Here is a 15,295-nt window from a genome sequence, read left to right as displayed (position 1 = left end):
TCATGGCAATGACTTAAAAATATTGTTCATTTCTGTTTCAGGTACATATCTCCTGATTATGTCATCTGCGCAAAATTTAAACAAATAAGGATCTTCCCAGTAATAATGTCTTGCCTCTTTTTTAAGCTTTTTTCTTTGATCGTAAGAAAAATCTTTTGGAATCCACCCTCCCACTAAATAATTGGCAATATCAACAAACCAAGGAGGTCTATTTACAACTGTTGCGACAGAAAGGATATGCTCATCAGGAAATTCCTCTTGGATATCTAGTATTTCAGTAGGAGGATTCTCTAGACGTGACAAATGATCAGCTACCTGATTTTTTGAACCTTTTCTATCTATTATTTCGAGATCAAATTCTTGCAAAAGGAGTATCCATCTTAGCAATCTAGGTCTAGCATCTTTATTTGCTAATAGATACTTTAAGGCTGCATGATCTGTGAATACTGTAACCTTTGTTCCTATCAAATAAGAACAAAATTTGTCAAACACAAATGCTACTGCCAATAACTCCTTCTCGGTTGTTGCATAATTCATTTGAGCTTCATTGAGGGTTCTACTGGCTTAGTATATGGGTCTAAAGATCTTATTTTTCTTTTGCCCCAATATCGCTCCTACTGTTATATCACTTGCATCACACATTATTTCAAATGGTTGGCTCCAATCATGAGAGACAACAATTGGAGCATTAGTCAATTGTTCTTTGAGAAACTCAAATGTTTTTCTGCAATCATCTGAAAATTCAAATTTCACATCTTTCATCGGTAGGTTAGTCAGAGTTTTGAAATTTTTGAAAAGTCTTTTATAAACCTTCTATAAAAACCTGCATGCCCTAAGAAACTTCTAATACTTTTAACAGCGGTTGGAGGGGGTAATCCTACTATAAGATAAATTTTAGCCTTATCAACTTCTATTTCTTTAGCAATGATTTTATGTCCTAAAACAATTCTCTCAGTTACCATAAAGTAACACTTTTCCCAATTAAGAACTAGATTTGTCTCTTCACATCTTTTAAGCACCAAAGTTAAATGATAGAGACAATCTTCAAATGTCTTACCAAAAAGTGTGAAATCATCCATGAAAATTTCAAGAAACCTTTCAGTCATATCTGAGAAAATTGCCGACATGCAACGCTGAAATGTAGCAGGAGCGTTACATAGTCCAAATGGCATTCTTCTGTAAGCATATGTACCTTGGGGGCATGAGAATGTGATTTTCTCCTGATTTCTGGAGCAATTGGTATCTGATTATACCCAGAATATCCGTCAAGAAAATAATAAAATCTATGGCCTGCAATTCTTTCAAGCATTTGGTCAATAAAAGGCAAAGCAAAATGATCTTTCCTCCTGCATTATTAAGTCATCTGTAATCTATACAGACTCTCCATCCTGTGACTGTTCTAGTAGATATGATTTCATTATTTTTATTTTTTATTACGGGCATACCTCCCTTCTTTGGTACTACCTGTACAGGACTTACCCAAGGGCTATCAAATATTGGATAAATGATACATGCCGCTAGAAGTTTCACTACTTCTTTCTTGACAACTTCTTGCATTGCTGGATTCAGTCTCCTTTGGGGTTGGACTATAGGTTTGTAATTTTCTTCCATGAGGATCCTATGCATACAAATAGCTGGATTGATTCCTTTGATATCAGCTATAGTCCACCCTAAAGCTCTTTTATGTTTCCTTAAGACTTCTATCAGTTTGTATTCCTGTTCTGGAGTCAAAGAAGATGAAATGATTACTGGAAATAATTTAGGTTCGAGAAAAATATATTTTAAATGAGAAGGAAGATTTTTGAGTTCAATTTTTGATTGAACTTCTTCTTGTGAAACTTTCTCATTTTCTAATTCTTTTTCCAGTGTTTCAGCTTCTTTTCTGATTGTGGGATTTTCATCAATTTTTTGGGGAAAAGGGAGGGGTACAGAGTGAGGATTTGTCATCAATTTATTTTCTTGTACCTTTTTCCTTTATCTTTTTGTTCTTTTAGAAGTTCAGAGTCTCTTTTATTCTCACCTTCATTTACCTGTTTCACTTCTTGTGGTTTTCCTTGTCTATCTGCATATGGATCATCAAGAGTTTTACCTGACCGCAGAGAGATGGCTTTGAGGTTTTCCTTTGAATTTTTCTCGATGTTGCTTGGTAGAGCACCTTTTATTTGTTCAGACATGAGAGTTGCTAATTGGCTCATCTGAATTTCTAAATTCTTGATGGTTGAACTTTGACTTTCAACCTTCTCATCAGTAGACTTAATGAATTTGTACATCATGTCTTCGAGGCTTTGCTGATGAGCTCTTTGGGGTGGTTGTTGATATTTCTGGAAATCTTGTTGCCCTCTATTTTGATTTTGAAAGCCAGATGGTCCATGTACCTGCTGCTTTTGATTAAAATATCTTTGAGGATTCTCAGCACATTAGGATTACTCCACTGAAATCATGGATGTTTTTGTGCCATGGGACTATCAAATGAGTAATTATTTCTATAACCAACATTCATTGTTCAGATGATTACCTTTACAAACATCACAATTCTCAAGTTGGGATGATGATTGAGTACTTACCTGAAAAGCTTCGACTTTTTGTGTTAAGGTCGCAATTTATTGTGCTAATGAATTCAAAGCTTCAATTTTATTTACTCCTGCTGTTTTCTTGATAATCATTATGTCTGAGGGCCATTGAAAAACATTTTCCGAAATTTCATTAAGTAGTTGCATTGCTTCTGCAGTGGTTTTTCCCATTTTTGATCCTCCTGATGCCGCATCAATTACATTTCTAGCAGAGGGATTAACACCGTGATAAAAAATATATAAAATATCAAGGTCTTGGATACCATGATGTGGGCATTTTCTTAACATTGCTGTTAATCATTCCCATGCATGGTATACAGATTCGGTATCTGTATGCATAAAATTATTGATTGCTTGCTTCATTTTAAATGTTTTTGCAGGTAAAAAATATTTATTAAGAAATTTTTGGGTCATTTGGTCTCATGTTGTAATGGAACCTCTTGGTAGACTTTGCAACCATGTTTTGGCTTCACCTTTTAATGAAAAAGGAAAAAGCCGCAACCTGATAGCATTTGTTGTGACTCCATTATACCTACAAGTTTCAACTTATTCAAGAAAATCAATTAAATGAGTGTGAGGATCTTCACTTGCATTACTAGTAAACTGACATGATTGTTGAATGGTTTGAATCAAGCCTGTGCAGATTTCAAAGTTGTTTGCTGCAATTGGTGGTCTCGTCACACTTGATTCTCCTTCGAAATGATCTGGTCTTGCATCAAATTGTTCTATCACATCGTGGTGCCACCTCATCAAATTGTTCTTCTACTTGATGTGGTGAAAGTTGGTTATTGAGTTCTTCGTTCTCCATTTCCTCTAATGTGAAAATTTGAGATCGTGAGGTTTGTGCTTTCCGCAACAATCACAAGGATTTTTCAATTTCAGGATTGTATTTGACTAGTTCTCTAGAAGAGGAACGGGTCATACACTTTCTGAAATTTTTGTAGAAAAGTTAAAATAATTAGACAATAAAAAAATCTCAAATTAGTAGTAAAATAATTAATTTGTAGTAGATTTTGCCAATCCCAGGCAACGACGCCAAAAATTTGACGAGTGTCTGGCGTATATGATTTAAACTCATACTCTGTCAAATAGTAGTAGAGAAAGAGGTCGAACCCACAGAGATTGTTTTATCTATTCTACAGACGTTTCTTGTTTTAATTACTATTTGAGAAAATCAGAAAGAGTTGAGTTGTGAATTAACTAACTAAAAATGCACGAATAGAGCAATAGTGTTATAAAACAACAAAAGAAGAAGAAGAGTATTGCAGAGAAAAGTAGGGAGAGAGAATTCTTATTGATTTTGGGATAAATTACAATGGAATAGAACTCTCTATTTATAGGGAGAGAATGACTTAGCCACCAAGTAATAAACCCTAGAATCTCTCTAAATATGGACATTCACCATAAATAAAATTCTATTTATAACACTCCCCCTTGAATGTCTATTCAACAGATAATGTGCCTCGTTAAAACCTTAACTAAAATAAAACCCAGTGGAAAAAAATCTTGAGAAGGTAAAAGAGTACACATATCTAACAATACGCCTTTTGGTTGCCTCGTTAAAATCCTTGCAAGAAAAACTGTAACGACCCGATCGGTCGTTTTGAGCTTTTGCACTTGGATCATCATTTCTCGGGCATGACTTTCCCCGTGTAATGTATTATGACTAATATAGATCGTTGGTTTTGGTTCTCAGGAAAAATTTGGAATGAATTTGAAAGAACAGTCTCAATTGAAAGCTTTAAATTTGAAAGGTTTGACCAAGAGTTGACTTATTTGTATATGAGCTCGGATCGGAATTTTTATGATTTGGTTAGCTTCGTTGGGTGATTTATGACTTGGGAGCGCGATCAGATTGCATTTTGGAAGTCCGTGGAAGGATTTGGCTCGAATTGGCAAAGTTAGTATTTTTGGCGAATTCCGGTTGATAGGTGAGATTTTGATCTGAGGGTCAGAATGGAATTCCGAGAGTTGCTATAGCTTCGTTATGTCATTTATGACTTGCGTGCAAAATTTCAGGTCATTCGGACGAGGTTTGATATACTTTTTGATCGAAAGCATAATTTGAGAGTTTTGGTATTCTTAGACTTGAATCCGATGAAAAATTTGTGTTTTGATATTGTTTTGAGCGTTCTAAAGATTGGAACAAGCTTGAATGATATTCTAGGATTGGTTGGTGCATTTTGTTGAGGTCTCGAGGGCCTCGGGTGGATTTCGGAAGGTTAACGGATCAATTCGGACTTGAAGAAAGCTGCTGAAATTTCAGTTTCTGCATTTTCGCAGGTGCGTGAACAGTAACCAATAAACAGTAATCCCGCACCTTTGGTGAACAGTAATCCCGCACCTGTGGTGAACAGTAATCCCGCACTTGTTATGAACAGTAATCCTGCACCTGTGGTGAACAGTAATCCCGCACCTTCGTGAACAGTAACCAGTGAACAGTACCGCAGATGCGAAAACACTGGACAATGTATAAATTGACTTGTCCGAGATTTTTACTCATTTTTGGAGCTATGGAGCTCAGATTGAAGCGATTTTCACCATATGGATTGGGGTAAGTGTTCTATATCCAAGAGTGATTATATTTAATGATCCTATGGTTATTTTCATCAAGTATTAGTGAATCAAATGGAAGAAATTGGAGAAAAATTGTAAACTTTTCAAAAAATGAAAATTCTAGATTTGGAGGTTGATTCGTTATCGGAATTTAGTAATTTTGGTATGGTTGGACTTGTGGTTGAATGGGTTGTCGAATTTTGTGATTTTGTCGGATTCCGAAGCGTGGGCCCGAGGGGGGCGGGTTTGAGCAATTTCGGGATTTTGATGGTAAATTGGATATTTTCGAGTGGGCTTCGCTCTCTTAGCATATTTTAATGATTATGTACTGATTGTGGCTAGATTTGGAGCATTCGGAGGTCGATTCGCGCGGGCGAGGCATTGCGGGCGAGGTATCGCGGGCTAGAGTTCGGACCGGATCGAGGTGAGTAATGGTTATAAATGATGTTCTAAGGGTTTGAAACCCCGGATTTGCACAACGTGGTACTATGTTGAGATGAGACACACGCTGTATGATGATCATGGGTCTGTTACTACTGGGGATTTGGACTTGGTCCATCCCGTTTGATGACTCTACTGTACTTTTAACTAAGACTTAATTAATATCATTATGTTATGGGCTAGATGCCATGTTTGGTGCCTTGTGCCGATCTGTAGGACCCTTAGGGGGCATTTGTATTGGTTGACCTCACTTATCTTGTCGAAATCATGCCCTCAGTCATGTTCTTAACTGATAAACATAATATGAACCAGCTTTAAAAATTATTAAATTCTAATGAGAGTAATGTGTGGGTTGAGAACCCCGTCTTATCTTAGTGTGCCCGAGAGGCCAAGTCTATTTTGACTGAGAGGGGTCGAGAACCCCATGGTAAGGGTATTGATATGCTATGGATCGGACTGCACGCCGCAGTAGTATATTATATGGATCGGATTGCACGCCGCAGTAGTATATTATATGGATCGGACTGCACGCCGCAGTAGTATGTTATATGGATCGGACTGCACGGCACAGTAGTATAGCGCTTGGGCTGAAGGAGCCCCTCCAGAGTCTGCACACCCCCAGTGAGCGTAGTCGACTATATATATATATATATATATATATATATATATATATATATATATATATATATATATATATATATATATATATATATATATATATATATATATATATATATATATATATATATATATATATATATATATATATATATATATATATATATATAAATATTAATCGGGTTATCGGGAGGAGTAAATGAAATGAATACTGGATTAAAGGATTTTTAGATGACTTCTTCATTCAGTTGTTTTTTTTATATATTCTCACTGTTTTAATATAGAACTGCGTAGTGTTTTACGAGTTTTCTTTCCGTCAGTCATTATTTATTGCTATTACTCACTGAGTTGGAGTACTCACTTTACTTCCTACACCTTGCGGGCATATACAGGTATCCCGGAGGCATAGTTTGAGTTCTCTAATGCTGTTCAGCTTATTCCGGAGTCATCGAGGTAGCTGCATGGCGTCCGCAGGACCCGATTTCTCCCCTTATCCTCTTTATTTTCCGCATTCTATACAACTCTCTATATAGGTTGCTACACTAACTTGTATTAGAGGCTCTTGGCTCGTGACACCGGATCGGTGGGATTTACATTGATATTTTATGGATTTTTCCGTACTGTTTATCTATTACTACAGAGTTATAATCAAGTTAATTTGGCATTAAATCCTATTAATTGGTAATGAATTCTACATAGGGGATTGTGAGTGACGAATTGGTCGGGCTTGCCTAGCATCGTGTTGGGCGCCATCACGACCGGGGATTTGGGGTCGTGACAAGTTGGTATCAGAGCCTAGGTTAATTGGTCTCGAGAGTTATGAGCCGGTTAGTAGAGTCTCGCGGATTGGTACAGAGACGTCTGTATTTATCCTCGAGAGGCTGCAGAACCTTTAGGAAAACTTCACATTCTTGAATTCTTATTGTGCGTCCTTGATTCATCTTGAAAAGAAACTTTTGAAATTCCTTCCACACGTTCGTATGCGCGCGTAAGCGTTCAGTATCAAATGTACCTCGATGGCTTGTGATTCCCCGATCGAGGGGCAAGGTGTTATCTCTATGAGTTTATGGTGGGCCAGTCTGGAGGACTTGAGGTCGGATATTTGCCTAGGGCTTGAGCACCGAGGTGCTGATTGTGTGAACAAGTGTTTTTGAACTTATATGTTCGGTAGTGTCCCTGTTAGTGGAAATGATGGTTGTGTACTATGTTAGTTCCAATTTGATGCATGATGGTGAATCAGTTCTGGTTGTGGAAATTGGGCCGAGAATGGCACGAGTGAAGGAAAATTTTGGCAAGATGTCATGAGCTTGGATGAACAGGAGATAAGTTTCGATGTTTACAATAAGCTGGTATTGTCTTCAGCGTCACCTAAGATCGGTGTTTTGTAAAGAGGGTTTTGCGTCCCGGTTAATGATTCTTGATCGCTCTTCAGCGTTAGTGCGACCGGTGGTTTGGAGGTACGCTCCAGATATTGTTGGGGTAGGTTGTGGGAGTGTGTCCCACGGGAAGATTATATAAGTATGGCATGTGATCACTTGATTGATTAAAGATGTAAACCAAGTATGAAATTTGTGATGGTGTCGTTAAATTGAAGATTCATTCCTGGAGGGCACTTGGCATATTGGGTTGTGAACTGGGGAGGATTACTCCGATGGTGATGGTTGTTCTTGTGTGTTATGAGAAAAATGAGAGTTATTATGGACCTTTGAAAGGTTATCAGACTAGTTCAGTGTGATCAGAATCAGCTTGAAGTCGGTGGATAGATTTAATGTGAATAATGGCTCTATATCAGGCCAGATGTGTGCATTTTAGTAACGCGGTCCTCATGGAGGAGTAGTTAGGTTGATGTTTCATTGTCAGATATTTCGTGTAGTGATACATTGCGCCGTGTGAGTTGTGAGACGACTTGAGAAATTGCTATGTGTTGAGAATCTATGTAAGAATGACGTTATATGAGCATCTTGGCTCTTGAAATTCAGATTGTACATCGCACCTCAGTTGTGCTTGAGTTTTGTAGCTTATAACGCTATATGTCCCTTAGAGATATTATTATGCACTTAGCATGCTTACGACCGATACTCGATATTTTATTGTAATGAGCAAATTTGGCTCTATGTGCGTCTCCTTATGTGAGATCTCTATGTGGATCGGGTGGTCCGCCGCCATGGGTATGTTTTTTGGACCGGGTTGCACGCCGCAACAGTGTGATGTTGAGTATAGTTTTCTATATGCTATCTTGTATGCCTTGCTTCCTGTTTTCTAAGGAAAGTCTGTATTAGTGCATGGGATCGGTAATTCCTTCCATAGTTCGCTTTCTTTTTGTATCGCGTTCGAATTGGTAGCCTATTGGCATATTAGGGCATCATATGCGGCTTTTGATTATGTATGGGGTGGCTTATTGCCTGAGCAGTTCGTAATGGGTGAGACGAGATCATTGAATTCGAGATCAGTGCAATCTAAGTATATAAAGTAAATTAAGGGGCTAAGACCATTGTTTGGTTCATAATGAGGTAATAGTATGACGAACCAAAGGGTCATCACCGTAATTCTTCCTTGTTCCGTGCTTCCGAGGCCTTGAAAACCTCTCTTTTAGTTGCCTCGATATTGCATGTGCAGTCTGGGCGTGAAGCCGGAAAGCTTTTATGTTGAAATATGCGAATTTTGTGAGAAATTAGATGAGTTTTGATATTAATATGCATAATATTGACTTCGGTCAACATTTTGGGTAAACCGACCCGGACCTGTGATTCGACGGTCCCGGAGGGTCCTAGAAAAATATGGGGCTTGGGCGTGTGCCCGGAATTAAATTCCGAGGTCCCAAGCCCGAGAAATGAATTTTTGTGTGAAATTATTTTATGAAATTAATTAAGGAAAATGAAGAAGAAAATTGATCGGAAAACTGTGGTATCGGGCTCGTATTTTGGTTCCGACGCCCGGTATGAGTCTTAAATATGTTTTAAGCACTATCTGTAAAGTTTGGCTAAAAACGGACGTCATATGACGTGTTTCGGACTTAAAATGGGGAATTTAAGTTTTATGAAAGTTGAGAGAAAATCATGTGTTTTGAGGCTTGATTCTATGTATATGATGTTATCTTGGCGATTTGATCACACGAGTAAGTCCGTAAGATGTTTTAAGGTTGTGTGCATGTTTGGTTTGGAGCCCCGAGGGCTCGGGTGAGTTTCGAGTGGGGCCCGGAAGGTCTTAAACTTAAAAAAATGCAGGTTCAGGTGTTGCAGGTCCGGCGCGGCCGCGACCATTTCCGCACGGTCCACGCTGGCAGCCACGCGGCCGCAGCACTTTTCTGTGCGGCCCGCGTGGTGGGGTTCAGAGGGAGGTGGTCAGGCCGACAAGCGCGGCCGCGCACCAAATCAGTGTGGTCCGTGCTGGGTGGGTTCAGAGAGAGCCCACTTCTTCCCTCCCTCAGCGCGGCCGCGGTACATTTCCGCGCGGTCCACGCTGGCAGCCACGGGGCCGCGGTGCATTTCTGCGTGGTCCGCGCCAGCCCCCAGTATATATATAAATTCGGGATTTTCAGTCATTTTTCCACTTTTCAAAAACCCAAAACCTAAGAGGCGATTTTCCAAACAACTTTTCTTCTCCAAAACGATTGGTAAGTGGTTTCTAACTTAATTTCTTTATTCCTTGACATCTTTTAACATGATTTCAAATTCAAATCAAAGATTTTCATGGGTGAAATTCAGTGTTTTGGGTAGAACCTAGGTTTTCTACAAATGGAGAAGTTGGACCTCAATTTGGGGTCCGATTTCAAAACAAATCATATATTTGGATTCATGGGGGAATGGGTAACCGGATTTTGGTCCGAACCTCGAGTTTCGACCACGTGGGTCCGGGGGTATTTTTGATCTTTTGGGGAAAACCCTTGTAAAAATCTATTCTCATGCATTGGGAGTGATTCATTTAGTAATTATTAATGTGATTAAGTAACTTATGACTAGATTCGAGCGGATTGGTGGTGGAATCAAGAGGTAAAGTATAATTGAGACTTGAGTGGTGTTCAAGGCATCGAGGTAAGTGTTTGTTCTAACTTTGGCTTGAGGGAATAGGATTAGGATGTTATTTGCTACTTGCTAATGTGGAGTACGGTGTATAGGCATGGTGACGGTTATCTATACACCGGAGTCTAGCATGACCGTGAGTCTTAATTGCTTTTAATTCAAATAATATGACACAATCTCCTTGTTTACTTGATGAGTTTCATATAATGTGAACGATTGAGGTAGAATTGTGATTGGTGTACTTTTGGAGCGTTAGCTCGAACATGAATGTGTTAGTTGAGGAAGAAGTGATTTAAAAAGAGAATGTTTTGTGAGTACTCCCATGCCGGGATGTGTAGACTGATATATACTCTCCCTTGTTGGGATATTTTGGGTTGTTAGTTGTACCCTTGTTGGGTTAAAGGTATTGAGTTGTTATCCTCCCTTGAAGGGATCTACCATATGAAGTTAGATATTATATACTATATTATGGGATCGTGTGGCACGCCGTCCACTTGGTTATTGGCCTCCGTTGCCGGTGACATATTGTGCACTGTGATAAAGATGAATTGGGATCGTGTGGCCTGCCGTCCACTTATATATGATATTATGGGATCGTGTGGCACGCCGTCCACTTATATATGATATTATGGGATCGTGTGGCACGCCGTCCACTTATATATGATATTATGGGATCGTGTGGCACGCCGTCCACTTATATATGATATTATGGGATCGTGTGGCACGCCGTCCACTTATATATGATATTATGGGATCGTGTGGCACGCCGTCCACTTATATATGATATTATGGGATCGTGTGGCACGTCGTCCACTTATATATGATATTATGGGATCGTGTGGCACGCCGTCCACTATATATATATATATATATACATATATTATGGAAACCAGAGTTTCTTCTGTTTATTTCCGATATGTCATTTTTATCTGTTACTCCCCGATAGCATGTCCCCTCCCAGCTTTACTTTATATTATCTTGTTATTGTTTTCTTGCACTTTTTATATATATCTGTACAGGTTAATTGTGGTAGGTCCTGTCTAGCCTCGTCACTACTTTGCCGGGGTTAGGCCAGGCACTTACCAGCATATGGGGTCGGTTGTGCTGATGCTGCACTCTGTGCATTTTTGTGCACAGATCAGGGAGCAGCTTTCGGACCGCAGCAGTAGGACTTTTGGGAGCTATCTTCAGTCTATGGACTCTCGAGGTAGCCTAGTTGGCGTTCGCAGGCCGAAGTCCATTTCCATGTTTTTCGTTTGTTTATCTTGTATCAGACAAACATGATGTATTTTCCTTTTAGACATTGTTTGTAGCATTCTGTAGTAGTCCGTGAGCTAGTGACACCAAACTCTGGGTAGCATTTTGGTTCAAACTTCCGCACTTTTGGTTTTCAGTTGTTTTAAATTTAAAGTCTTCCGCTTAAATTTTGTCTCGCTTATTATATTGTTGAAAGAAAGCAGGAAAGGTGTTTTAAACATTTGGCTTGCCTAGTTCCGATAGTAGGCGCCATCACGACACCCGATGGTGGGAAATCCGGGTCGTGACAAGTTGGTATCAGAGCCCTAGGTTACTTAGGTCTCATAACTCACGGACAAGCTCAGTAGAGTCTGAGGGATCGGTACGGAGACGTCTGTATTTATCCCGCAGAGGCTACTGAGTTAGGAAAATTCACTTTGTTCATTCTTGTCGTACGATTCTGTTTCTCAAGTACTGATTGTCTTTCCACTCTGTTCTTTCGCAGATAGCGAGAACACGTGCTTCCTCTTCTACCGCACAGCAGCCTGAGCCCCCAGCAGTAGCTCCTATTAGGGGCGGAGGGCGAGGCCGAGGCCGTGCCAGAGGGCGAGGCCGAGGCCGTGCCAGAGGCCGAGGCCGAGGCAGAGCTCAGCCCCGAGCAGCAGTCCCAGCGACGGAGCCTCAGGTCGATTTTGAGGAGAAGGTTCCGGCCCCAACTGTTCTAGTGGGCCCAGCTCAGGTCCCAAAGGGTTTCATAGCCACTCCAGTGCTTCAGGAAGTTTTGGTCCTACTGGTAGGCTTTATGGAGGGCATTTCTATAGCGGGTTTGCTTCCCGTAGCTCCAGCCACATCTCAGGCTGGGGGAGGAGTTCAGACTCCCGATACTCGTACTCCAGAGCCGGTAGCTCCTCAGGCTCAGGTTCCAGCAGTTCAGCCAGCCGTGGCAGTTTAGCCAGCTGTGGCAGCACAGCCAGGTATTGCGGCTCAGTCCAGTGATGGTGTGGCTATGTCCGCGGATGCTTTGTGGAGGCTTGATCGTTTCACCAAGCTCTTCACTACTACATATAGTGGCACTCCCTTAGAGGATGCTCAGGATTTCATCTTCAGCTGTCATGAGGTTCTATGGACTATGGGCATTATAGAGACCAATGGGGTCGACTTTGCCACTTTTCGCCTGGCAGGATCCGCCAAGACTTGGTGGAGGGATTTCTGTTTAGCCAAGCCAACAGGGTCGCCATCATTGACCTGAAATCAGTTTTCAGAGTTATTTCTGGTGACCTGATTCCTGTTTAGCCCAGGATATGTAGGAAACCTTTGAAGCAAAGGTTCGGTCAAATCTTTTTCAAAAATGCTTCACACGGAGTACTCGGATGGGCAAAAATCGCTCGCTTTATCTTTGCACGAAAACCCTACGTGTCTTCGGGCAAAGAGGGGCAGCTGTAAGCACGTGATTTTTGCCCAATATGAGAATTACTCCCCAAAAATTCAAAAATAAAATAATTTTCCTTGGTGTGCAATTTTGTGATATTTTGTGATATTTTGAATAATTATTTGTATTTGTCTGTGCATGTTTATTTGCTAAATTAATAAAAAATACAAAAATATATCGCATTTTGTATGTAGGATTTAATTCTATAATTTGTTAGTAATTAAGTTTGTTTACAAAAAAATAAAAATTTACAAAAATAGGCATCGTTTGCATTTTTAGCATTTAATGTCCAAATATACAATTTTATGCTTAATTATTACTTAATTGTGCGTTAATTGTTATTGGAAGTTAATTTGCACTTTTATAACTTAATTTAGTTCTTAATAATAATTTAAGTATTTTTATAATTTAGTTTTAGAGAAATAAAAAGAAGAAAAGAGAGCGAAAATATAAAGAAAGTCGGAATTGGGCCTCTTCTTCGATTTCAAGCCACAGGCCCAAAAAATGGCTCAATCTTCCCAAACGACCCAGTCCATTTCAAACCGGGTCAACCCGGTCCATAACCCAACACCCCCTATCTTGCATTTCAAAAAAAAACAAAGCAAAACAAAACAAAACAAAAAAAAGAAAAGGAAGAAAACCCTAAAAAATCCCTCTCTCTCATCCGCCCCCCCCCCCCCCCTTCTCTTTCTCTCTTTTCTTCTTCTTCTTCAAGCATCCAAACACCCCATCCATGGCTGCCCTTCCCCCACCTCTTCTCCTTCACATACACACACACAACCACGGCAACACAACACACACACACCCGCCGCCCGTGTTTCTTCTTCTTCTTCAAGATCGCGAGTGTTTCTTCTTCTTCAAGTTCACGTTGATCGTTGCTTCTTCTTCTTCCTCACTTCATGATGCTGCGTGACTGCTTCATCCAGCATCTACTGCTGCTCACGTTTTGCATTGCTGCTGCCCCGTCCGGCATCGCTTTCACGGTTGTCTGCTACCTCTCCTTCAAGCTCTTCGTTTGTCCGTTCGTGATCGTCTTCGGCGTCAAATGATTTTGGTGCGATATTTGTTTCCGGGCAGATTTGTTTCCGTTCAAGTTCGTCATTGTTTCGATCCGGTTAGTGGGTTTTTGAGTTTCATTTTTTGCCCGTAATTTGTTTGATATTTTTCGGATCCAAAATCGATAAATGATTCAATTCTTGTTTTGTTTGTTCATCATTGAAATAATTTTTTTTTAGTTTGTTTATATGTTTGGTTGGTTTAATTTTCAGATTCAAATGAAAATTTAATTAATTGATTTTCAGTTTATTTCATGTTAATTTAATTTTTGCAAAAAAAAGGAATTGTTAGTTTAGGTTTAATATTGTTAGATTTAGTTTAAATCGCTTGAATCCGTTGTTTGTTTAATATAGATTTCATTCATGATCATGTATCTTTGTTATATTTTTTTTGTTGGATTTAATTAAGAAAGATTAATTGATTTTTTGAAGATTAGTGATTTGAATATGTTTATTTGTTTTGTTTAAGTTCAATTCGAAATTTGAATAAAGTTTGTTATTGTGGTTGAATCTTTTCATTCATGTTCATACTTTATTTGATTGATCTTGAATCCGAAATTTGTATAGTTTGATTTTCTTATTTCTTGTTTATCATTTGTGATTATTTCTTGAATTGGTCTCATAATCTTGTTTAAAGTTTAATATAAGAATTGTTTGTTGTAATGTTGTTAGAGTTGATTTTAAGTTCAATATTATTGAATTTAAGAATCTAAATATACTTGTTTGATTGTTGTTGTTTAAATCCGAAAAATAGGTTTGTTGTTGCTAAAAATATTGTTCAATCAAATTTTAGTTGTTCTTGGTTGTTCAATTTGTGTTCATGTGATTTGTTGTTGAAATGTTGTTAAAATCATGTTCATGTGATATTGTTGTTATGATGTTCATCCGTGTTCATATTGTTGTTTGAACATTATTAGAAATTGATCATATTGTCTATATTTTGGTTAAGTTTGATTAATTGATGTGTTATAGCTGATGGGTAGTTTGGTAAATTTGTAATACGTTCAGGGGTAGTTTGGTAATTTCAGTAAGGTCGGAAGGGGTAGTTTAGGAATTGTACATTTTGTAATTGTTTATTTGAAGCATGTGGGACAAAATGAAATGAGGTGGGTTGTGATATGATTATTTAATATAAAGGGGGGACAAGATTTAATTTAAAGGGGAATCTTGCATTATTTTAAATGAAGCATGGGGGACAAAATGAAATGGGGTGGTGTGATATGTTTATTTAATGTAATGGGGATGAGTGGAAAGATAATGGGTTGGGTAGAGAAAAGTATGGATTTTAATTAATAGAAAGGTTTATGGGATGGGTTATTTATGTGAGGTCTTGAAATCAAAAAATATAGACAGAGAGATAGAGAAAAAATA

General features: G+C 38.9%; 1 protein-coding gene across 1 annotated transcript; it reads right to left on the bottom strand.

Annotated features, from left to right (window-relative positions):
* LOC142178860 (uncharacterized) lies at positions 1 to 2,273 on the bottom strand. The gene is made up of 5 exons (XM_075248639.1): positions 2,021 to 2,273; positions 1,446 to 1,721; positions 1,193 to 1,290; positions 824 to 1,133; positions 1 to 461 (listed from the first exon to the last, which is right to left on the bottom strand). Exons 1-5 carry the CDS (start codon positions 2,271 to 2,273, stop codon positions 1 to 3), a joined length of 1,398 nt encoding a protein of 465 aa, XP_075104740.1.
* Between the last annotated feature and the right edge of the window lie 13,022 nt (positions 2,274 to 15,295).

Source organism: Nicotiana tabacum, chromosome 3 (genome assembly GCF_000715075.1).
Source record: "Nicotiana tabacum cultivar K326 chromosome 3, ASM71507v2, whole genome shotgun sequence".
Lineage (NCBI taxonomy): Eukaryota > Viridiplantae > Streptophyta > Magnoliopsida > Solanales > Solanaceae > Nicotiana > Nicotiana tabacum.
This window is presented reverse-complemented; position numbering and strand designations above follow the sequence as displayed.

Bases quoted from the DNA above. Each gene is read 5' to 3' on its own strand.
- LOC142178860 (XM_075248639.1), bottom strand. From the start codon at position 2,273: ATGATGTACAAATTCATTAAGTCTACTGATGAGAAGGTTGAAAGTCAA. The intron at 1,722-2,020 runs GTGAGAATAAAA...CTTTGACTCCAG, and splicing joins AGTGAAACAGGTAAATGAAG to AACAGGAATACAAACTGATA. The intron at 462-823 runs GTTTTTATAGAA...CTTATTTGATAG, and splicing joins AAGTTTCTTAGGGCATGCAG to GAACAAAGGTTACAGTATTC.